Source organism: Ambystoma mexicanum, chromosome 4p (assembly GCF_040938575.1).
Source record: "Ambystoma mexicanum isolate Mex_15411 chromosome 4p, UKY_AmexF1_1, whole genome shotgun sequence".
Taxonomy (NCBI): Eukaryota; Metazoa; Chordata; class Amphibia; order Caudata; family Ambystomatidae; genus Ambystoma; species Ambystoma mexicanum.
This window is the reverse complement of record NC_090927.1, coordinates 1,088,709,818-1,088,734,352: the sequence shown is the minus strand read 5'-3', so window position 1 is coordinate 1,088,734,352 and position 24,535 is coordinate 1,088,709,818. Positions and strand designations below refer to the sequence as shown.

Below are 24,535 nucleotides of genomic sequence, written 5' to 3'. Positions count from 1 at the left end.
GCCAGAGGAGCCCACCCCAGACCCTCTTCTACAAGAGATGCACAACCTTACGGATGGTTGGAGACCAGTCTCCAGGCTCTATAACAGACTATGTGACAAACCCAACCCTAAAGGCGAAGCTCTGAGGGCAAGATGGGAAGTAGACCTCGAGACCCCAATCACGAAATAAAGAATGGGAAAGAGTGTTAATATTCCCCAAAAAAGTGTCAAGGAACGCTAGATTCGGCCAGATTCAGTTAAACGTCCTGTACAGGACATACATGACCCCAAACAGGGTCGCCTCCTTCAACAAGACATCCTCCCCAGCATGCCCATGGTGTGGGAACGATAATGCGGATATGATCCACATGTTCTGGACTTGCACTAGGGCGATGACACTATGGTCCAAAGCTAAACAGACTTGCATGGACGCCGGAATGTGGAGGTATGAATGGACTCCCGGCGAGTGCCTACTGGGAAATTACCCCAGACCCAGCAAATTCAAACATGCTGTTAGGTTAATGGACATCTCATGCATCCTGGCTAAGAGAACCATCGCGATGGCCTGGAAGACGCCATCGGGCCCCAGGCATGAACGCTGGCTTAAAGAGATGGAGAGATGGACGGCAGCTGAAACTAGAGCCTGGAAAGAAGGAACAACATCATGCGGCGAAACAGAGAGCGGCACCTTGGACTCTTGGAAGGCCCTCCTGAGAGACATACGCTTCAGAGCTGACCACAAACCCCCCTGATAACCTATAGCATCACACCGACACTAACTCCCTGCACCTGGCCTGAACCGACGGACCCTGTATGCAACCCCCCCTGCTTCCTGAAGCACTGGAACATTGGCCTCGACCCATCCATCCACCGAAACATTTGCTACTACATGAAGACTGTTGTTGTTTTTGTTGTTCTTTCCCCCTTCTTCTGTTCTCCCCACCTCACTATTTCCCCCTTTGTTTACCTCACTGTTTAATTTACATGTTTGTACTGCATGTATTTTCCCACCAAATACCAATAAAATACGTTTGGAAAAAAAAAACAACGCTTTAGCAGTTCAAACTAGCAGAGCAGTGCAAAGTGAGAGTAAAATACAGGTAAGTATACTCGCTCCACCAGTTGCCTCCCCCGCCACCTTAGTTTTCAGGTGGATGGAAAGTCTTTAGTTTCTAAACGGATTCCTTGGGGCTGGCATGGTGCACGCTGGCAGTGCCGCAGCAATTACTCTGGTGCTCTGCACAACAGTGCACAAACATGATCACATGTTCACGCATTGGGACGCGATTTCGCCCGCACTTACACACACCTTAAACCGCACTGAACTGAACTAAGAGCTCAAACTGCTTCTGAGGTTCTTTTGAAATTCTTAATTGATACCCACTAAAACATGATAAACAACACCCCCTTGACAATGAAGGCTGAAGTTCCATTGTACATTTTTGGGTAGTGTTGGATGGCCTATGCCATGATGTACACATATTTAACTACACCTGTGCATTCACTACCTTTCACATCCATTCCCATTGAGATAATGCATCTTTCCTTTATTTATTTATTTTTCCATTACCCCATCCCAGAGGTGGTATACCACTCCCTTCCCCCAGCTTTGTATGTAAAAACAATTAAAAACCGTCATTGCTACCTTGCAAGCATACATTTACTGCCAAATTCTGGATGCGTAAGGAATAAAATCAGTGATTTTGATATGGTGAATACTGACTTTGAGCCCTCGGCCAGCGTATCCACAGGACATAATTCTACCTGCTGACACATAACCGCTGGGGAATCTGTAGTTCACAAAGGCCCTACCAATTTACAGAACACACTTGCATAAGGCCCACAGATGAATGCAATATTACCAAGAAAAGACACGGGGAAAAAAGGAATTTCAGGCTATTGAGTTCATTCTCCAATGATACCTATAAACGTAAAGAATAGAGAACAATTGCAACACAATTCATTCAAGTGATATTGATTGTGTCCAAAACACATTCTTCAAAAACGCTACAAAAAAAGTTTTAAAGGTTATTTTTATTCATCAAAAACTGATTAAAAACACATAAAAACATGTAAACAAACACACGCATTCCATAACGCCAAGAAAGTGACAAGTGCTGTGCAATACAAGAATAAATAACTTTTTAATACATTAGTACTAATAGTCTATCGTGCTTTACTTATAAATCGTTGGTATACAGTAGAATGCCCTTTTGGTTCGCAGCTATTCCCTACTTATAAAATAAGTGTATCTTTAGCGGATCCCTCTTTAGCGGATCCCTCTCCTGGGGTTCCAAACCAATTTAATAGATTCATGTCAAGCACTGCTTGTCATTACAGTGACTACGAATAACCAACATGTTTCCTTCTTATACTTTTATTACATGTTTTCAAGAACTTCTTCAGGGGACTCAATGTCATGTGTAAAGTCTACGCACTCTTCCAGTGCGGTTCTATACGCTAACAGCAGGAGGACAATAGCGGATTCTTGATTTCAGCTTTTCTGTTCGAGGCTGCAGAGACAATACAAACAGCTCTAATTAGTGCTGTAATTCAAAAAACGTCTACCACTATAAGAAAATAAATAACGTATAGGGGACTCACCGTTGCAGAAATCCAATTGTGAAAACACACGGTGTGGTTAAAACGTCTAGTCAATAGACTGCAATATGTGGAGATATAACATGAAAGGCTATTCAAGGAGAATGCATCACTTTACCTGCCTATTTTTAATAAAGTTATAAACAAGCCATTCCTAACTTGATCACTATAACCCACTTCCAATTAGGATGCCAATTCAATCCACAATACAACTTATTACGCATGCAACAGTCTATGCTAGAACTACTGCATGAATAGACTTGTCCAGTTAGCAATATAAATAAGTGCTAATGTATGAACATCTTGATGTAACGCCGTAAACGTAGACAAATTGTAGACGAGTCTTCCTCCTGCCAACTGTCCTGTTCGAAAATGCTACCCTTAAATTACATCACAGGCTTACCTTTCAATTTTCCATAATAATCTTGTGTTAGGAAACACCAGTCGTATCCCCGTGCGCGGCGCAGTCCAGCCAAATATCGCTGCGTCTCTAACTATCATCAGTAGTCACGGTCAATGTAGTTAGTGAACTGCAGGCAAAAGGAACAACACTGTCACGGTATGCATACACACTACAACTCACGGGGAAGTCGGTCAAGATGACTGCTAAACATTGTATCACAGGTCATAATAGTTTGTTAAGAGCTCACCTTTCTATAGTCTAATACATCTCGCCTCACCATCAGCGTGGAGTCTGTGTTGCTGTAACGAGTAACTGTGAAATGTAACCAACCTTGTTGGAACCAGCACGTTTAAGATATATCAACGTGACATGTAAGGGTAAAAGTCACTTTACTATTTCATCCTCTCACGAGTAAAGCGACCTCTCTGGCGGCCATCTTTCAATGGAGGAAGCTTTTACTCATTAATCTAGGTGTGCAGTCATAACATTAGTTTGCGCCGGGCATTGTGGTTCTGTGGACCATTAATACAGATATGTAAGAAGAAAGACAACTAAAAGTAATTCATCAAAAGCTCAACACGAGCAGTGCAAGTTTTTAGCAGACGACGAACGACAATCTATTATCTTAATTAAATACGCTCCACATAATTGTGTCTAGGTGGACACAAAGCTTATTCATTCCTCTTATAACTGCTCATCGGGCTTAATCTTCTGTGGGTATATATGAGTAAACAGCACAGATTGTCAACTAGTCGCGCTGTGCACAAAGTACTGTTAACTAAATCTAACATTCTATGACAATGTTACTCTATTAGGCTACACTAAAGTATAAAATACTGTCACAGTAATAGCATTGACTGTACAAGTATCTCTAAATTGTGCCTGTTGACCATTTAAGTTAAACCTTCTTCCGCTGTATTACTTAGAAAGATTGTATGCCAAAGAACAATGGCTAATCTTTTTTAGCAGTCTGTGTTGTAAAGTGACACGAGTTGACGTACCAACGTCCATTTCAATGTATCGCTCAAGTGTCCCATAGCAATAAAGTGGCTCACCAAAGAGGCTGTAATGACCCAATTTCTTTTGCAGCTTCTATGATTTTTCTTTCGGTCATACCAATGTACAACCTGTCCCAGGGACACCATATTGCAAAGACAACCATGCTAGAATTGCAATTAGTAAATTGTCTCTGGAACCATAGTTTTGCGAGTCCTAGATCTATCTCTTTGGTTCTTTTTGTAATGGTACAGCTGATGCACGTACTGCATGGGGCATGTCCCGCAACTTTAAGTAATCTCCATGTTTCTGTAATACTCCTGAAATGGTAGCTGGAACAATGAAGGAAAAAAAAGTAAAACAAATATTATTAAGAAAGAAAAAGGACCCGGCGACGCCAGCTCAGACCCACGTTAGTGGGCGAAAACTTATGCCACACGGTCGGAGGAGAGACAATGGCACACTTCACTGTGTGCCGCCAAAAAGTGGATTTATTTTTTACATTTATAGAGCGCACTGCAGCCCATAGACATCGAGGCGCTATTACATGAAGGCGTAAGCAGCAAGATTGTGTAAACATAGGAAACATAAGGTACTTAGTTACAGAGAGAAGAGCGGAGCATAGTTACAAATGACGTTCGTAAGCCTGTAAATATAAAGGCAGGAAGGTTTAGACAAACAGCCTGGTTTTTAAGGCTTTGCGGAAGGCTAGGTGAGAGTCAATCCCCCTGAGGAGCGAAGGTAGGGCGTTCCAGTGTGAGGCTGCTAGGGCTGAGAAGCTCGAGCCGCCCGCACGTACTCTACAAGTCTTGGGAGTAGAAATCAGGTTGGTGTAGGCAGATCTGGTGGGCCTGGCCGAGGTGGGTCGTGAAATTCTCTGGGCAAGGTAGGGGGGAGCAAGGTCATGGAGGCATTTATGGGTGAGGGAGAGGATTTTAAAGATGATCCTCTGCCTAATGGGCAGCCAGTGGACCTGCCTCCTAAGGTCAGAAATGTGGTCTTTCCTGGAAAAACCTGTAGCGGCCCTGAGGGCGTTGTTCTGGGCAAGCTGGAGTTTAGCGATGTTTTTTCCGGAGGTCCCACCAAGGAGAGCGTTGCAATAGTCCAACCTAGATCCTATGATGGCCCTAGCAATAGTGAGGCCATTTTGTGAGGATAGGAAGGGTCTTGCTGCGTAGATGAGCTTGGAGTAGTATGCTGATGAGGAGGCTATGGCATTAACATGCTTGTCCATGGTGAGATTAGAGTCGAGGTAGACTCCTAGAGTCTTGACTGATTGGGATACCGCAATCGATTGGGGGGGGAGATTATGGGGACGCAGGGCACAATGATCTATGATCACTGTGCCGTGCCATAATGGAGTCAGCAATTTAATAGTGAACATTATGGGCGGCGCAGTGATCACAGATTCATTATAACCCTTTTGACATCAAGTTAGCAGGCTTTTTCAATTTTACCATACTAGTTTGACCACTCAATTTCCTGACCTTCTGTTGCCAACAACATTCACTTTTATACACAGTCTATCACGGACTACGCTACTCGTGCCTAATGCGTGGCAGCCCCAGAATTAACATTCTGAAGTTTCACCTAGTGTATATATAGAAGAGCCTGGGCTAATGAGCCACTGAATTCCAGGATTGAGCATGCACACTCCCGAAGCACCTCAAACAGCAAAAATTACATTCAGACAAACTTACAATTCTCAAAATCTGCAATGGAAAACAACCCCATATCACAACATTTTAGGACACAGCAGCCTCGCCCCCTTTTGCAGCCCCAATTCTATCCAATTTTTTTTTGTCTCCGGCATCCCTTCCTCTCTGTGTCTATAGTATCTATTTGCTGTTTTCCCATCTTCTTACATCTCCTTGCTTATTTTCTTTCATCCAGCAGATAAAGGTCTGAATACATGGGTGAGCCACATTATGCCACTGCGTGAACAAGCTGAGGGCCTCATACTACTACGGTGAAGATTTTGCACAGTATAAAAGCATATTAAAATATTAAACTACAGCACAATCACTATCATTAATATAAGGACAGGGCGTGGCCAGTCGGCACCCAATGCAGACGTGCCTGCTGTAGGCTCCGGCGACCAGCACCATAATTCTAGCTTTCTCAACCAACCCAAGGGGCCTCTGATCTAGGCAAACAAGGCTCTGCCAAAACAAAACCTCCTTACTGTAGACAGGACCCAGCGAGGCAGCTGCTGCAAATGCGATACATTTCAAGTGCTGCCTCTTGGCTGCGCTCGGGGCCTGCCACAATATGCTCCGAACACTATGACCTGATGGCGGATTATTGGCCCGAGACCACTAGGAGGTTGGTGCTGTGATCGGAGGGCTCTGTGGGCTCCCTACCACCCCCAAGCAATGGTCCGGGGCTGGCGGTGCATGGTCTCTATGCAGCATGGGTTGGGGGGCTGTGCGGATGTGGGCAACAGCCTGAAGGGTACACTGCGGGGCGCTAAGACCCAGTAAGGCAGCATGCTCCGCTCTGTAGCCCCAGCCACATGTATTGTCCGGTGTCAGGGAGAGGGAGGCACAGGGTGACCTGCTGAGCAGAGTGCCCCGATTCATTTGGGTGGAGTGCCCATGCTAAGGACCAGAGCGGGCATATTGGAGAGTGTGGTGGGGCAGCCAGTGGAGCGCAGGCTTGCTGGAAGCTCCACAAATTCTTCTGGAAGTGCAATGATTATTAATGAATGTCCCATAATTTCATAGAAGTGCATGCAGTGGCCGCAGCTTCTCCCAGGCTGGAGGTAGATGGGCTTTCCATAGCCACACACAGAGACTATAGCCACACACAGAGACTATGGATCTCATCTGCACGCCCTGGGACCAATTCCTGCCAACTGGAGCCACTTTTGTAATTGCCGCTTGGGGCTGCCTGCACATTGGGCAGATGGACACACCATACCTGCGTCCTGGGAAAAGCTTGAGCACCTGGCCCCAGAAGAGTGCAACTGTGATAGGGAGCTGGTGGAACAGCAGCCCTTAATTGGCTTGTAGGGCGCTATATGCCTGGAATACCATCTGGCCCTGCTGCGATGCTAAATCCAAATCAGGTGATATAAAATCACTGTTAGTCATGCAGGATAAAGAGACACACGCTCAGGAAATTCATGCAGAGGTTCATTGTCCGCACCCCATGGCTGCCAACTAAACCCTGCAGTTACAAAACGAGACCTTCTGGAGATGCTCTCTACCCTGAATAAAGAACTCACATTGGACATTAAATCCATGAAAGACACACTGGTGAAATCCATCGCAGACATGAACTTGCAACCTGCTGGAGCTGGAGTTCTGAGTAAGCGACATGGAAAACACTGTGTTCTAGCAGTCGCATGACCGTGCTGAGCTAATAAACAGGGTAGTGTCAATTGAGGAGCAGCTGGAAATGATTTGGGCCAAACAGGAGGATTTGGTAAATAGATTGCAGTGAAACAACATCCGTATATGTGGCCTTCTTCGAGACGTACAAGATTAGGAGCTGGCAGGGTATGCCCGAGACCTGTTTCGATTCTTGTTAGACCTACAAGGCACCACAGATTTGGAATTGGACAGAACGCATTGTGTATACTCCTCGGCCCAGCAACGCCACAATCTGCTGCTGGATGTGCTCTCAAGAGTACATTGATTCCAGCTAAAAGAAGGCATTATCATGGCGGGAAGGAAAAAGGAGTCCATAGAGTTTTGTGGGGCAGACCTATCCATATATCAAGATCTCTCTCCACAGACACTTGCGAATCATAGGAAGCTGCATGCCATCACGGCCTGGCTGCTGGAACATTAAATGCCGCTTGGGGTTCCCCTACAAGCTGCTATTCGAGTACCAGAATCCATGTTATGCCATCAGCTCTGAGGAGGAAGTGGCTTAATTAATAGACACTACCGCAGACTCTCAGGCGGACGGAGCCGGGGCGGCGACCTTTGTGGATTTCGGGCCTCAAGATAATTCCAGAAGGCCTATTGGGAGGAAAAACTGAATGAAAACGCCTCTGGAAGCTGAAACTGGGCCACATTGTAGTGCTTTGGTCTGATGGCTACAGTCTTGATCCTTAATTCAAATATATTTTCACTTGTTACCAGTTGCTGTTACCTTGTCACGTTCTTACTTTTCACAGAGTTGAAAAATTAGGTTGGGCTTGATGCCATAACTTGAAGGGAATAGAAAGAGTGGAAATCGGGTGCCTCAAGGGAATAGCGCCCATATATTATCCATTACGTATGTGTGTTGAATTGCATATAATGCATTTATTTCTGATGTGCTATCATCTTCTTTGGATGTATTGGTATTTTCTTTGTCACATGTCTATGCATTGCAACTAAGATCAAGAGATATTTCCTGTATGGGTACCTCATAGCTCCCGCTCTGGTCCGTCTTGGTAGTCTCTGGCCTGAAAGCAAATATGATGGCGACCCCTGACCTTCTTCCCTGACTGACTGACCCTGAATGTGCGGGCTCTCAATTCACCAGTAAAAAGCAAGGCTCTGCTGATTAGACTATCCACATTGAAGCAGTCCTATTCTTCTTACAGGAGACCCATCTGCTGGTAGTGGCTGAAGCGCGCCTCTGCAGCAAGTTATATCCCATTTTGCTACAAGTGGCCTTAAAAAACAGGGCTTGGCTTTGAAGGTGCTTCTGGATGGGAAGGGGAGGTACTTGTTGCTTATAGCCCGCATGGGTGAACACAAGATCACATTAACTACAATGTATGGCGATAATAAAAAACAGGCTGAGTTCCTTGCAAAGTTTTCTGAATTCTTAGCTGAATCCACTGAAGGGGAAATAATCATGGGGGGAGACTTCAATTGTGTCATTGACCAGACTATGGATAAATCACTTTCCCCTACTTGCAATGCTAAGTGGAATATTTACGCCATGACAACACTATTAAGAGAGAACTTGTTGGTAGAGGCATAGTGGTTCTTTGACCCAAGGGAGAAGGAAAATACCTTTTTTTCCCCAGCTGTTCAGAAGGGTTTCTCCAGGCTTGATATGTTTCTTATTTCTAATACCCTCACGCCATCAGTACATGGGGTTACCATTCTACCGAAAGCTCTCTCAGATCAGTCCCCCTTAAGCTTGTGCTAGATTTCTTCCCGCTCCCCCATCTCTTAAGCCCTCTTGGAGGCTCAACAACTCCATATTAACCGATGACCCTCCTCTTCTCCCCCCCCACCTCCTCTTCCCCAGATAATGTCCCCTCCGCCAGGACTGGTGGCCTGGTTCCCTCTGAGTCTTATAGGGCACCGGGCCCTCCATCTTCCCAGTCTACCTCTGCACTTCGAGAACACAGAGAAGGGGAATCAACGCTCTCTCCGGGACCTCCATTATAGCTAAACAGACTCTGGAAGCGCATCTGACGGGGCAGGCGGCCCAATCAATATTGTTAACAAAACAATATTTTTACTCCATGGGTAACACAGCCAACAAGCTATTAGCGGCTAAGCTGAAGAAGGTAGCCACCCGCAACTATATCGGGGCCCTGAGGGATGAGGGTGGGAAATCAATGATTACAGAGACAGGCAAGCCATGGATTATGGAGATTTATTTTCCGCAGAGTATCGGCCCCACACCAAGGGAACCAAGCCACCATTCAGGATTGTATCTACCAGTCACATCTCCCCAGGTACCCGAAAAGATGAGAGAGGTCCTTGAAGCAGATACAACCGCACAGGAAGTGACCTAGGAAATGCGGTCCTTTCAGGCAGGCAAAGCCCCCAGCCCAGATGGTTTCCCCAACACATTTTATAAAACCTTTGCTGGAATCCTGGTCTCCTTCTTAGAATCAGGGAAGGTGTCAGACTATGGCAGAATCAGCCACCACCCTATTGCTGAAACCGGGGAAGAATCCTGAGGAATGTACTTTTCGCTGGATGGCCCTTTTAAACACTGATGCAAAACTGTACAGTAAGATCTTGGTAACCAGACTGGGTGAGGTCCTCCCATATATAATCAACAGTGATCAGATGGGCTTTATTAAAAATAAGGGTGCCCATGATAATGTCAGACAGGTAGTGGATCTAGTCGCCCTGGCTGCCCGAATCCTGGGTGGATTGTCTCTCCTCTCTCGGGACGCAAACCGGGCCTACAACAGCAGGTCATGTGATTACTTTGCAGCCTTCCTACCCGCCTACGGATTTGGCCCCTCTTTCACTAGATTGATTATGGTGAATTTTCAAATTGCGTCCACCAGAATCAAAGTTAATGCCTGTCGGTCCTCACTGATCGCCCACGGCAGGGGCAATAGACAGGGCTGCCCTCTTTCTCATGAATGAATAAATGATATTTTATTTGTATCACGCTCGTACACAAGTGTTTCGGAGCGCGACGAGGCAAGGGAGGGGAACAGGGGAGAACAAAAACAATGATGTTACTAGGCCCAGTGACATTGAGAACGTGCAAGTGTATGGAGAGGGAAAAGGTGACAGTTCATAGGGGTGGGGAGAAGTGGAAAGTGCTGAGCGGGGTGGGGAGAAGTGGAAAGTGCTGAGTAAAATGAATACAAATAAATAAGTAAATAATAAATGAATACAATTAATAATGTCAGCAAACAGTGGTAGTGCAGCCAGCAATTGGCAAGTGCTAGGTTTAAGGCAACAGACAAGGTGTGTCTGATAAGTGCAGGGAAAAAAAGGGGTTGGGGGGGGGGCTATAGGGTTACAGATTCAGACCCCAGTGCAAGGGACTGCCGGAGGTAGTGCAAGTGGGTGAGCAGGTACCTGGACCTGAGGGTAACCAGGTGCATGATGCCAAGACAGAACAGTTCAGCAGGAGAGAGGAGGAACGAAGGCAGAAGCGAAGAGGAAGGTCTTGAGGTGCTTCCAGAACCGGAGATGGTACTCCTCAAGTTTCAGAGTGGCAGGAAGGCTGTTCCAGAGGGAGGCCCCAACCAAAGACAGATCTACCCCTAGCTCGTTTCTTTGAAAAACAACTGACCCTAAGGGAGTTCGAGGTGCAGGAGCAAAGGGCTTGGAAAGGAAGGTAATTACGGAGGGACAGCTGAAGGTATTTTGGACCCAGGCCCCAGAAAGCCTTGTGGACAATGCAAAGGTCTTGAATTTAATCCTTGCAGCCACTGGGAGCCAATGAAGAGATTTCAGGGTGGGAGATAGACGATCCCTTGGCTTGAGGCCAAGGACAAGTCTTGCAGTCCTGTTCTGGATAAGTTCCAAAGGGCAGATGCATAGAAGCAGGTAAATTTAGAAAGAGGCTGTTGCAATAATCCAACCTAGAGAGAACCAGGGCTCGGAAGACTGAGCTTTCTGGGCAAGGAGAGGAAAGGCAGAATACCTCTGAGGAGGTGCAGTAGGAAGTTTGACTTTTTAGAGATGCCAGAGATGTGGGCACAGAAGGAAAATGTGGAGTTAAAGATTACCTTGAGGTTCTTAGCCTCGCAGGTGGGGATAGGAGGGGGGCCAAGGGTGGCCGGCCAGAGAGTGACAGGAAAGGAAGGCGAAGGTGTGCCGATGAGGATCTCCGTCTTGCTGGCGTTCAGACAGAGATCGTTGGTGGCGCACCAATCCTGAATGGCAGATAGGCAATCAGAGATGAGAGAAGGAGAAGAGGTGGCCAAGGGAAGCCTGAAATTGAGTTGAGTGTCATCAGCATAACACTGAAAATTTGAGCAGAAAATGGCAACGCAGTGGGTGAGAGTTGGCAGGTATTGGTTAAAGAGCCAGGGTGAGAGGTTAGAACCCTGGAGAACACCGTAGGCAGAAAGGGAGATAGATGAAAGGAAGGACACAAGTTGGACCTGGGAGGGTCGGTCAGAGAGAAAAGAGGTCAGCCAGGCCATAGCATACCCAGGTTGTCACAGAGATGGTTGAGCAGGATGCTATGGTTGACCGGGTCGAAGGCAGAAGAGAGATCGAGTAGGATGAGGACAGAGGGGATGTTGGAGTCAAGGTTGGAGAGCAGATCCTCACAGATGTTCAGGAGAGCAGTTTCTGGCAGCTCTAAAGTCAGACTGATGGTCGTGGAGAAGGCCAACATAAATCAGAGTGAAGGTTAAGCTGCGAGATGGCCAGCTTTTCCAGGAGTTTGCCCAGAAAAGGAGTAATGGCGATTGGGCGATAGTTAGCCGGGCAAGAAGGACCAGCTGTGGGTTTCTTGAGAAGAGGGTGTACAAGAGTGCTTCAGAGGGGAGGGAGAGGCTCCTGAGGCAAAGGAGAGGTTGCAGAAATTGGCCAGGGCAGGAGCGAGGGTGTCAATGTGGTCCTTGATGGTTTTGGAAGAACAGGGATGAACCTGTTTTGACGAGACTTTCATAGATCCGACATGTCTAGCAACCTCGTCGGGGGAGAAAAGAGGAAAGGATGAGAAAAAGGGTGGGAGGGTGGCTGAAGGAGGGTCAGAGTTCAAAGGAGGAGAGGAGGGTAGGAGAGGGTGGACAGGATGTCCTGGGTTTTTTAGATGAAGTGAGAGACAAGGGCCATGCAAAGGGCCTGGGAGGCGACAGGAGGGGTAGAGACTGCAGCAGGGTTGGCCACCTCCTTGCAGATTTTAAAGAGTTCGGCTGAGTTGTTAGAAGCCGCAGAGATAAGGGCTTGGATGTGGGCTCTCTTCTTGGTGTGGACAGAGTCGGTATTGCCTTTGGAGCAGGCGACCGGCCAGTTTGTCAGAGGATGAGAAGAAGTCCTCCATTTCCTCTCAGCCGCCCTACACTTACGTTCAATTGTAGCTAGGTCAGAATCATACCAAGTATTGCACTTGGCTTTGGGCTTCAAACTGATACTCATGACATGGGCAAGAGCATCAAGAGTATCGGAAATAGAAGATTAGAGCATAGACAGGCTGTGCTCTACTCTTTTTATCTGCATTAGCAATGGAACCACTAGCACATAGGATACACTCTCATCCCTGCATCTCGAGGCTAACATATGGGGTGGTCACACATAATGTGGCAGTATATGCTGACCATGTTATCTGCTTTCTCCATAAGCCTCTTATCCTCCCTACCAGCACTCCTAGACCTACTGGAACGATTCACCTTGGTATCAGGCTTCCACATCAATCATGAAAAGACTGTAGGGATGACGATAACCGGCTGCCCTAATGTTCACCACACCCTAAAAAACCACCTTTCTGTTTAGATGGGCAGAGCGAGAGATCAAGTACTTAGGGGTCCATATCACCAATACGTACACCTCCCTACTACAAGCCAATATTCCTGCGTTGTGGAAAGAGGCCAAAGACATGCTACAAAGATGGGAGATGCAGGAAATCTCGTGGCTGGGTTGAATCAGTGTGGTCAAGATGACATTACGTCTGAGGCTTCTCTACATATTCCAGGCCTTGCCAATCACTATCCCATAGCGACACCTTGAATTCCAGAAGGCAGTGGGGTGGTTCATCTGGCGTGCTCGACCCCCCCCCCCCAGAATTCCTTGCAAGCTTCTCCTTTGGTCTAGGAGGGTCCAGCAATACTTCCGGGTGACACAGATCGCCCCGATGCTAGACTGTGCATCAGAGGAAAGGATGCCGAAATGGAAGGCTTTGGAACAAACTGGTTCACTTTCCCTCTGGCTCACCTCCCATTTCTTCACAAATCTACAGGAATCTCCCACCAGGGCCTCCTGGAAACCACTTGCACCACCTGGTGCCACTGGGATAAAGCGTGTGCTCAGCAGGGGGGTCAAATCAGGCTTGGTCCCCTTTCTTCTCCGGTGTTACACAACCCAGAGTTTTCCCGGGTATGGGAGACAGGAGTTTCACACAATGGGAATCACAAGGGGTCCTGTGGCTGAGAGACCAATATAGGGATGGGGTGCCACCTACCTTGTAGTGTAAAGAGAAGTTTAATCTCTCAGAGGCAGAGCGCTTTCAATACTTCAGACACTGGATGTCCAATAATCAAATCAAACAAGCCGCTTGCCGATCCCCCACGGGAATAGAGACTTTTTAAAACTTTTTTTTATATGGAATCTTTAATGCATATGAATACCAAAACCAGTTACAACATACATGAAGAATGGCTACCTTGTATATCTAAATACATGTCGGGAGAAGTATGAATGACCTGAGATGTGCCTCAAGTTCACCCATAGCCAGGCTTGACAGAGAAGTGGCGAAATGGGAATACAACTTAAGGTGGTGGAGGGCCAGGAATCACGGAAAGTGTCCACCTGCAACTGCTTACTGGAGTGTGCTTCTTTGGAGGACAAGCTACCATATATGGTGCGTTGGGAGAGGGAACTGTGGGTAGAAATCTAAGAAGATTCATGGCAGTATTATGGCAGTGTTATTATAATATGTTCATCGAGATTTCAATAAAAAGACAACTTGGAAAAAAAATATATAAATAAGGACACATACAATTATGTGAACTGTACCTTTTAATGTGAAAGAAAGGAGCTGGTCCTAACATCGCAAAACATGCAGCTGTCCCAAAGCATCCAATGATGAGAAACAATTTTCGTAACTCCTAAAAAGAAGAAAAGGCATACTTTTAAGAGTTTACATATAACCACAGGACTATTGCATATCAGACATCTCATGTCATGTTTTGAAAGGCTTACAATTTCTTTTTCAATTCTTGCAAATCTCCAATTTCTATCGTCATTTACACAACCATCATCGTTCAGTTGTATTTATTAAAAGCCATTTAAGCCAGTCCATGTTTACTTATTTATATATACTGGGAGGAACAATGTTCTTTTGATCACAAAATAAATAAGAAATCAGATTTGACATGACGCAGTAAGCTTCTTACAATGGGGTGAGTTTGAATGAAATTCTGACCAGGTTGTGGAGGGGATTAAATTAAACAGTCACTGTGGACAATACTTGGCTGGACTTACATAGATTAAGGACAATCAACATTAGAAATTGTTTAAGTGCAGGTAGGTAGGTGGTACAGCCAGCTGTGTAAGGGATGTGACCATGATGGATGCAAAAAAGGACCTTTACTAAAAAACCTGTTGCCAATCCGTACTAATTTACAAATAATGTAGGGTGATGATCATGAAAGAGAAAGAAGTGTTCATAAAATGGTATGTCAGGATGTTCGGCCCGTTGGCTTCCCTTCCATGTTTTCAGCACGGGACAAAGCAACTCACTCGAGCAAAGCGCACGCCCTGGCTTCTGCAGTACGAAGGTACAGTTCATTTTTCACAGTTCAAGATCTTCTGTGTCCAAGCCTCTATACTTCTTGCAAGTCTCTTGACTCAGAGGGCCTGGTATACAAAAACAACACAAAAACATTATTTTCCTTTACCAGTATTCAATTTGGATGTTCACCCTGGATCCATCTCAGCCGGGCTCACATCACTTTCAAACAATGTTCCGATAATTCTTTCTAATGTGACCGACGGTTCACCCCGGATCCCTCTCAGCCGGGCTAAGATCCCTTTCATTCACTCAATTAGTCTCCCTCAGCCAGGCTCGCACCAGTTCTGATGTACTTAAACTATCGAAGACTTTCAAATGTGCACAGGGTTTAGCTTGACCCGTTGCATGACCACTTTGATTTCAATATTCCTTTTTCTCACACTCAGCATCAGTTGGATACCTAACAGACTTTTGAATGAGCACCCACGTGGTGCCGGACCACTCTGTGTATGGTATCTTTTCTTGGCCCCCCAAAGTTCAATTATAAAGTTCAACTAATCCTTCAGTTTCCAATTATATCCACGTTGCTTGTTACAAACGCCTCACACGCAGTTCTCTTTATACAATGTTGCTGCTTGCAAACTTGGTTCCAAACGCAAGCTGGCTTGGTATCAACCTCTCCGACTGTGCTGTCTTGTTATTGTAGGAGCCAAGGACAGTACCACAGTGGCAATCGCTCCTCCCCGCATTGGTTATCGACGCCGAAGAGCCACAGGTACCTCTCTGACACTGTGCAGGTTTGACCAGCCTTAGTTCCTGGTCTTCAGTTTCTTACTTTGCACTGCTCACGAAAGTAGCAGTCTTTAGAGGTCACAGGCTCTTCGCTCCTTGTGACTCTCTCAGGTCTCACCGTCTTTCTCCTTGTATTAAGCTGTCATCTTGGAACTGCTATTTCCTTGTGTAGTTGGCCTTGCTCAGAGTGTGCTTTCGTGCTTCGCCTTTTATCCGTGTGGGGAAGTGTGATGGAAGTCAGGTGTGTGTAATAATCCGTAATTGCCTGACCTTGCCTGTCCATGGTGTTGGGACATGTCAGGTATACAGCTCTGGCATTAGTCCGTTGTTGCTCTTTGTGAACTGTCCGTGAGAAAGTGGTTGTGTCAGAGAAGGGGGGTGGGGGGGATGCATTCCTAGGTGTCCTGGTAGGATGTGGAAAAGGTGTTATTGGGAAGGGGATACCGCATCTCACCCTTCGGTGTCCCACTTTCACTCCCAGAGGACCCCTCATTCAGGTGATCCACCCGCACTGGACCACCCCCAGGGTCCAAAAATGATGACCGTGTCCTGGCCACCTGGATGACAGATCCCCCCCCCCCCGGGACTAGCGGGTGAAACACCTTCTGGTTTCTCACAATAGGTTGTGTCATGATCCCAGTCAGAAAACCGTCTTCACTCAGATATGCAGGTTAGGCAAAACACATTACATCAATCAGCAGGTCAAAGGTGGGTGTTAGCCTGGCACATATGGCATTTACACCATTCACAGCATCCAATCCCATAGGCTTCCATGGGTTTCAATAGTAATTCCATACTCTTAAAATGGCTGCCCAGAGGATCCATTTACAAGCAGCAGCACGGGACTATTCATTTGTCAGAGGGAGCCACTTAAGCCCTGCCTCCGCTGGAACGCGCACTTCGCGTCTGCTCCACTGACAGCGGTGGAACGCTACCAGCGTTTCTCATCACAGAATCTAAAGAAACCAAAGATAAGAGAAATATATTAGTTGTTGCGACAATTACAGAGCATCACAGACCACAGATAAGACTTACCTGACAGAAGTTTTCCTCCGACGTTGTCGTTTTCGTTGAAGAATATTTGTTCGTTCGCAGCATCTCCTCAGTCAGAGGTTTTTACTCGCAGCATCTTCCGAGGGTCTTCCCTCAGCGTTCCGAAACCGTGCAGAAAACACAAAAGGTATTTAATTATAAAAATGAACTTTACAGACTAATAGACAAGACGTTTTTCAATGCGCTTACGTACCTGAAGTTTTCATCAAGTTATCACCTCACAGCTGTTACTGCGCTCCCTTTTTGAAGGTTGCAGTTACTCTGAATTGGCGAACTTATGTTTTAACGTTTTCTCATCCTGAGTAACGCTGCAGCCATCCCGCATCCATAGTTCCTTCTTCATAAAGAAAACTCTTAAAGTGCGCATCATTTGTAGTCAGCGGTCCACATCCCTAGAAGCTGCAAAAAGAGAAAAGTAATTAGCATGAGAGATCTCTCCAACGTATAAATCATTTAAATCTCTTAAGGACTACAGTGTCTTCATCTGCTTACCTACCTAAAGACTTATTATTTCAAAGATAGACACTCTCCTTCAAAGAATTATCAAGTTCTTCAGTATGCCAAGTCTGGCAATTGTTTCACCATCTCAACGCGCCCCTGGTGAAAACAGGATGGAGAGCTCCACAATTACAAAACACAGATGAGAAGGGAATTTAGCACCAGAGTTAGAGGGGAGTAAATGTTTAGGTGTTATACACACCTCATCTAATAGTTATAACAGTTAATAGTTTTTCATAACATATCTATTGTTGTTATCTGTCTGTCCTAACAGAAAAAGAATCCTAAAGGCTGCAAGCTAGGAGGTCTACAGGCTTAAGGGGTATTACGCTCCCAGGGAGTCCAGGTAAGCATTGCAGTTGTCCTGCTCTTTCTGAGCTGTTGGCATCATGTGTAGCTGGGATCCTTCTGCATCCTAGGAACCCCCAAGTGTATGATCATCCACCAGATCCATAAATGATTCTTGCAAATACAGTCCAGGTTTTTCTCCAAGCCAAAGGGTGGGTTTTGGGAGTCAAGGTTTCCAGATTCTGAACTTTCTGAGCTGAGTGATGTGGCTTGGGGATGTCGCAGGTCTCAAAGACCTGTGAATAATATTTCTAGGTTCATGTGACTATGACCGTGAGGTTACTTTGTCCGTTTTCAAAGGTTAAAATGGAATGCAACATAAAACATTTGTGTAAACAAACACTGCTAACAATTCCCACCAAGTTTTCATATCTTTTATTGGACTAACTGAAAATATTATGTGGTTGATAATTTCCTTAGCTTTTGAAGTTCCAGGGGTTTCTTCATCAGGCGTTGGCCACCTGAGCAGCAAACAAATCACACACAGAGCGGGACATCGCTTTACATAGAAAAAAAAAGGAGAGGGATTCTCCCACTTTAAAATCCTGTTAAATAGGTGCTGGCATTCACCAACACAAGTCCACATTGAATTCCTTTGCTATTTCTCCCAGAGGTGTCATATTAAAGTTGGAAATATATACTTGCAGAAGAGCTTTTAAAAAGGCACTGGCCGTAGGGGAGGAGATCACGCAGGAAGAATGGAGTCAAATATGGACGAGGGTGCATAAGCTATCCAAATCTACAGCAATCAAAGAATCGGCGTACAAACTCCGTTACCGCTGGTATATGCCCCCAAATAGATCACATAAAATGATCCCCACGTATCCCCCGGAATGTTGGCGACAATGTGGGGAAAGAGGAGACATGTTCCATATGTGGTGGTTGTGCCCGAAGACGATCATGTATTGGAAAGAAATCTTGGGCCACATTAGAGACATAATGGGCTCTGACCTACCATGGTCACCAAAAGTAATCCTGCTAGGCGTAGTAGCGGAAGGGAAATATGCTGCTTCAGGTAATAGAGCTGCCCTCATAACTAATCTATTGACAGCAGCGAGAATGACAGTGGGCCAACGGTGGAAGACGGTAGAGGGCCCCACCGCACCTTGGTGGTGGGTCAAAGTGTGGGGAGTCATGGCAATGGAAAACATCTGCGCCACGAAATCGGGAAGGTACCTGAAATTCCTGGCTATATGGGAACCCCTCCAGGACTATGTGGGAGAAAGAGCGGCTCACTATTTCAAACCACGAATGCTCAGAAACATTCATATCAGATGAAAAGACAGAGGAACTACAGCTGGTGGTTTGGCTCAAGGAACTGAACTGGTCATGAACCAAGGTCTTTTGGTAAAGACAACAGCAAGGGAGGGTGGGTGAGGGTGGACGGGGTGATAAAGAAAATAAGATAAGGGAAAGTTCAAGAGGACAATCACTGGAGACAATGCGAAGGCTTCCAACATGGTGGACAGGGGTATAATGAGGGTAGTAATGTTTCATAGTACAAGTTGTAACTAATGACCGGTTTTTGTTTCAGTAAAATTGAAAATAAAGTTGGTTTAAAAAAAAAAAAAGGCACTGGCGCATACCTTCCAGTTGATACATTAGCAAAGTGAACTAACAATCGAATTAAAAGCATCTACAAAATTAACAAGTAAAATATTATAGATATTTGTTGACATTCCTCAAGATCAACATATCTCATATCTCTACATTGCAAATTCCCAAATTTAATCTAGCATTGGGAGACAGTATCAGTTTCTAATAATCAGCCCTGAAGTGAAGGATGATCTTCCCAGAAGGTTTGACTGGAGAATCAATTCAAGATATAGGCATGTCATTCCTGGTATTACCCCAAAATCTTGAGAAAAGAAAACGTATTGTAGATTTGATCAAATTTCGGTTGTATGAAGATTTTGATCAAATTCACCACACGGTACCATTGCAGTGAACAATGGCAGCAGGGGAGCCCCCCGCACCCTTGTTTGCTACAATGGTACCAGGGATTGCGGGGTGGCCCCCGCTTCATGTACAATAACGTAAAAAAAGAACAACCATGTAAGTGAAGGGAACCGGGGTTGCAGGGAGATGGGGGAGTCGGCGGCACACAATGAGGTGTGCCGCCAACAGATAAGTAGGGGGTCGGGTGGGGTAGGGGAATGCGCCTGAAATCATGCGTGATTTCAACACAGCGCGCACTTCAAATTCGGCTTTCTTCGAATTTGAAATTGTGCAATGCAGTGAAATCACATAGATCCTCATACCTTGGCTCCCTATGGGCCCTCATCTTGTTAATTGGCATAGCCTCAGCACCTTTGCAATTATCTGGAACAGATTAAGTGGTCACCAAAGCATTCATGGCTGCTATGAGAATGAGGCCCAAACTAAGGGGCGGACTGTATGGATCAAATTGAATAAGACCAATTCAAGGGGAGGTTACATTGCCGACTCTCTGCTAGTCATACAATCTCTCCAAGAGTTAAGAGTCTAATCCTGTTAATGTCAACTAAACATGGTCGAGGGACAAAGTCCATACTTTGATCCCCTCCCTCATTACCCTCCCGCCAGCGCAGTGGCCTTTAACGTTAAAGGGAACTTGAGGTTTTCAGACCGGGGGTAAATGCCTCATTCCTAGTCTAATAACATATCAGGTTTTAGCTCAGGATTGCTACAGTATACTAGTATCTATCAAAGTATGTATTTTCTGTTATCTGACCTAACCAAAAGAGAACCATTTATAGGATTAACCAGTTTTTTTAATGGAAAAACACAGGGATTCCCCTGAAAGATTTCCAGTTGGGCATAGCTATGCATCTGCAAAATGGATGCTCATTTAATTATTTAATTTTGTAATGTCATGGGTGAATATGACAACACACACACAAAAGGAAAGACGTGTCAACATCTTTATTTCTCTTTGTGGAAGGAGGGGTTTTAGGACTGCCTGCCTGGAAGAATTTAACTTAAGTGAGAGGTTCTACAGCTAAATGTATCAGAAAGGGACCTGAAAGACAGCAAGAGGAACCCTATTCTAAAGGGCCAAATATCCTGAGTTCCAAAGTCCAGTTCCCTGATCTCAATCCTAAAACACCCGGGTGTCTGCACCCAGGACAGTGCCCTTCAAGTCCCTCACGGTCACACAGTGCTTTACAGAACATCAGCACACTTTTGTCTTTATTGTTATCTTCATTCCGTCCTCTGTTGAGGTCTGTGTCTTGATCTTCGGGTCACATACTATTTAATACTGCTGAATGAGGACATTACAAGATGTCACCCACTCTGACCAAGCAGTAAGTCACCTCCTCTAACACAGCGAGATAACAATGAGGAAGTTGTTTTTTGAAAAGTATCCAACATCAAACCTGAAGAGAAGCAGTGGGGCTTAATAAAGTGAAATCATATTAAGTGAGAAAACCATTAGCAAAATATCAGCAGACCATCAAAGTTTTTCACCGTCAAAATCAAAGGAAGAAGGCTACACGAGGATATTACAAGAATGCGCCTGCTGAACCCAAGCGGTTAGTCACCTCCTCTAAACACGGAGAGTTACCACAGAGGAAATCTAACATGGTTTCTATAAAGACCCGAAGAAAGCTGCAAGCGAGGTTACAGTAAGGCGGAACCAGTTCTCGGAACTCTGAACTCGGGAAAAGAGGAACACCGCGCCACAAACTCCTAACGACCAGGCGAAGAACTGCGACACGAATAGGAGAAGGAAGTGAGGAGAAAATTAGCGGGATGCAAGGACACATAAACCAGTAGTTAAAAACCATCCAGGTATTTTAAAAGGAAATGCAGTCACACACGTAATTTCAACTTATGCAAACAGTAGACTAGCTATGAAAATGTCACTTACACAAAATCGCTCACATTACAGGGAGAGAATATCCATAAATACAAGCCAGAGGAAACCCTCAACTTGAACATCGGAGACACTTTACAGATCCCAAGACGGTTTTGCGCAGCTCCCTGACAGAGGTGAGCATTAAAACCGAAGGTCTGTACAACAACAAGCATGATGAGAGAATGTCAGTGAACACGGGTTTTGTGACTGGGACACAGCGCTATTACTGTAGCAACTGGTCCCGGTACATAACCCAAGATGTTGGAAAGGGTAGATCACCAATAAAAAACGTTTATCACCCGTTTGACTTACAGATTGAGCAAAAAAAAAAAAAACGTTCCACTTGAAGAAATGGAGTAGGCGTGATTCAACGAGATAACTTGACAGGAGTAACGTTCTATCAAGAAGGAAAGATCTTCAGGGTCATCAGCACTTAAGGTCAGAGGAGAAAAAACATCAATAAACCCAATTTTTATTTAATTCTAAGTTTAAAGTCACATTGGAAACGTAATGAGAAATCATACTGATAAGAATACCTGTCTATTTAATTTGCAGAAAATAATTCATTGAAAAAAGACATTTGTCCGCACCTGATGAAGGGCACAAATTGCCCGAAACGCGTTGTGCATTAGACAGTCATACCAACAAGAAGGCAGTCGGCCAGAAGTTACTGAATGAACTCCGAAACATAAGGACTAGTGGTTATTTTGAAAAAATAGGAAAGACTCTTTTTTAGAGCAAATCTTGATATTTCATGTGGGATACAATAACCCAAAAGGAAATGATTTACGTGTTTTTCTGTATTAGAATTATGTACCACAAAGCATGAGGAAATGCTATATCTTGAAATAATTTTGTTTATGCACTGCTTTTCTAGAACATTTGTAAATTAAGTATTTACATTTATTATTTTTACAAAAATAATTAAATACATATATGTTAAAACAGAACTGTGATAAAAAAATCATTTTGCATTGTTTAATGCCCAAAAGTGTGCGCAGGGCCATGGTCATTTATCCGTGAAGTGATCCCAAAAACCCTTTGATTTGATCTTCGGGTTTGCCTTGCCCTTGTGTCACTATCTGGACAATGAGTTGGCCTTCAACTGTTGCCTCTTGGATTTTCAAGTAGGTATTACGCCTACCAGGGCAATTACAGGTAGGACTCCTCCTACCCCCCACTCCATATGGGTTCTCAGTGGCTTGCAAGATACAATAGGTAGGACCTCCTGTGACCTTGCAGCTGTCATCACAATCAGGATCAGATCCCCCTACCCCCAGCTGGCTTCTACAGGTTTGCTTCTCTTCAAAGCCTTGCCCCCTCCAGCCTTTGAGTAAAGATTCTCAGTAGAACTCTTAGTCTAGCTTTTCCTTCTAATCTGCCCTTTATTACTCTGTGGATAAGATCCATAAATCACATTCTTTTATCTCCTATTTACATCTAGTTTACCTTCTTGTCTTTGTCAACAAAGGTTCTGACTTACTGCTATTCCTGCTCCACTCACTGTCTTCTTAGTACCCTGTCTTCCTTGATTGGAGGGGGTCAAACATTTCCCATCAAAAGCAGTGACAGAGTGTAGTGAGGGAGCATAAACCAACCAAGAGAGAGGATCAGCGTAAGGGGGGCTAGTGGAGAGAAGGGTGCGAGGGGTCCAAGCCCCGCAAAAAAAGTTAAAAATAATAGGTTAAACCGGTACATTTTATAGCACACATTGTGAATTATTTGGAAAAGGACAGCTTACAATCTTTTTGTTAGAGTAACAGATGAAATAAATCCAATAGCTGTTGTCACAGATGTCTTTTATAATCCATAGAAGCTTCAAGTCGGTTCAAGGGTTTTTATTAGAGCAATAGTCAGTGTGTCACTGCAATAGATTGCTTGTGATTGGGGAACTGTAGCTGCCGCCCAAGCCCCCACCCTCATCTCCCATGGGCTCCCACCACCCAATACCAGGCACATTAACCCATTCTACTAAGAATCTGATTGAGAAGAGGGCAACAGGCTGTAGCTTTCTCAGACTCCCTCTGGGACTTCCTATGGTTCCCTAGCTCTGAGAAAGATCTTCCCCAAGCTTTAGCAGGAGTTTTAATATTCAGTGTCTCAAAACAGATACCCAGTTTCTTGCACTCGCTTCCTCACTCACTCCCTTTTTCTCCTTATCCTGGTCTTTTCTCCTCTTTCTTTCTCCCACCTGGTCCTCTCCCTAGCTCCCTATCCTTCTTACGTCATCCTATCGGTCAACCAGGGTCGGATTGGCCGGGCCGAAATCATGATGAGGCGGGTGAGGCCCTGGGGGCCAGTTCCTGAAGCCCACGCCTGGGCCGGACGTAAGTTACATAATGTAACTTACATTGACATCCTTTGAGGCCCCGCTGGGCCGCCGCGGATGCAGAGAAAGGTAACACTGAAGTGTTACCTTTCTTTGATGAATGCAGCGGCCGGGCCGGCTGCCAACTGCCGCAACACCATGGCACCAGCAGTCAGTGTTACAAAACACTGGGAGCGGCAGGGCTGGGCGAGACTGGGGCCGCCTCAGCCTGGCATGCTCCCTCCCAGTGAATCGTATTGGTATTAAGTTCAGCTTCAAGGGTACCCATTTAAGTTTTCCCATCAGGGATGTGCCCTTTTTGGAGCCAATTTGGAGCTGAGTCGGGGAGATGTCTGGGCTGGGGTAGGGGGGAGCATGTGTGGTCACTGTTGCGATAGTACACTGTTATGCTTGAGCTAAAACATGGCGCTGATGCGCAGTGCATTCTGGGAGCACTCGGAGCCATGATGGATATTTACTTCATGCCGCAGTGAAAAGCTGCACTCATTTTGCTAAGAGCTAGATTCACGATGCTGAAGAAAACATGCTTTCCAAACCTGGTATGCAGTCAAGGACATTACTGCTGGGAAAGCTAACTTTGTTATGTCTTGTTATGAGCTATGGGACTGTTTTTCGTGGTGCTTGTTTTAAGAGG

The 24,535-nt window shown here is 45.3% G+C and overlaps 1 protein-coding gene across 2 annotated transcripts in view; it reads right to left on the bottom strand.

Moving 5' to 3' along the window:
• The window catches only part of SLC18B1 (solute carrier family 18 member B1), a 759,286-nt gene that overhangs the window by 289,784 nt on the left and 444,967 nt on the right, over window positions 1–24,535 (bottom strand). For both annotated transcript variants that reach the window (XM_069606672.1, XM_069606673.1), the window contains exon 9: window positions 14,323–14,414. In XM_069606672.1, the coding sequence (XP_069462773.1) occupies window positions 14,323–14,414 (92 nt within the window). The remainder of the gene's footprint in view (window positions 1–14,322; window positions 14,415–24,535) is intronic.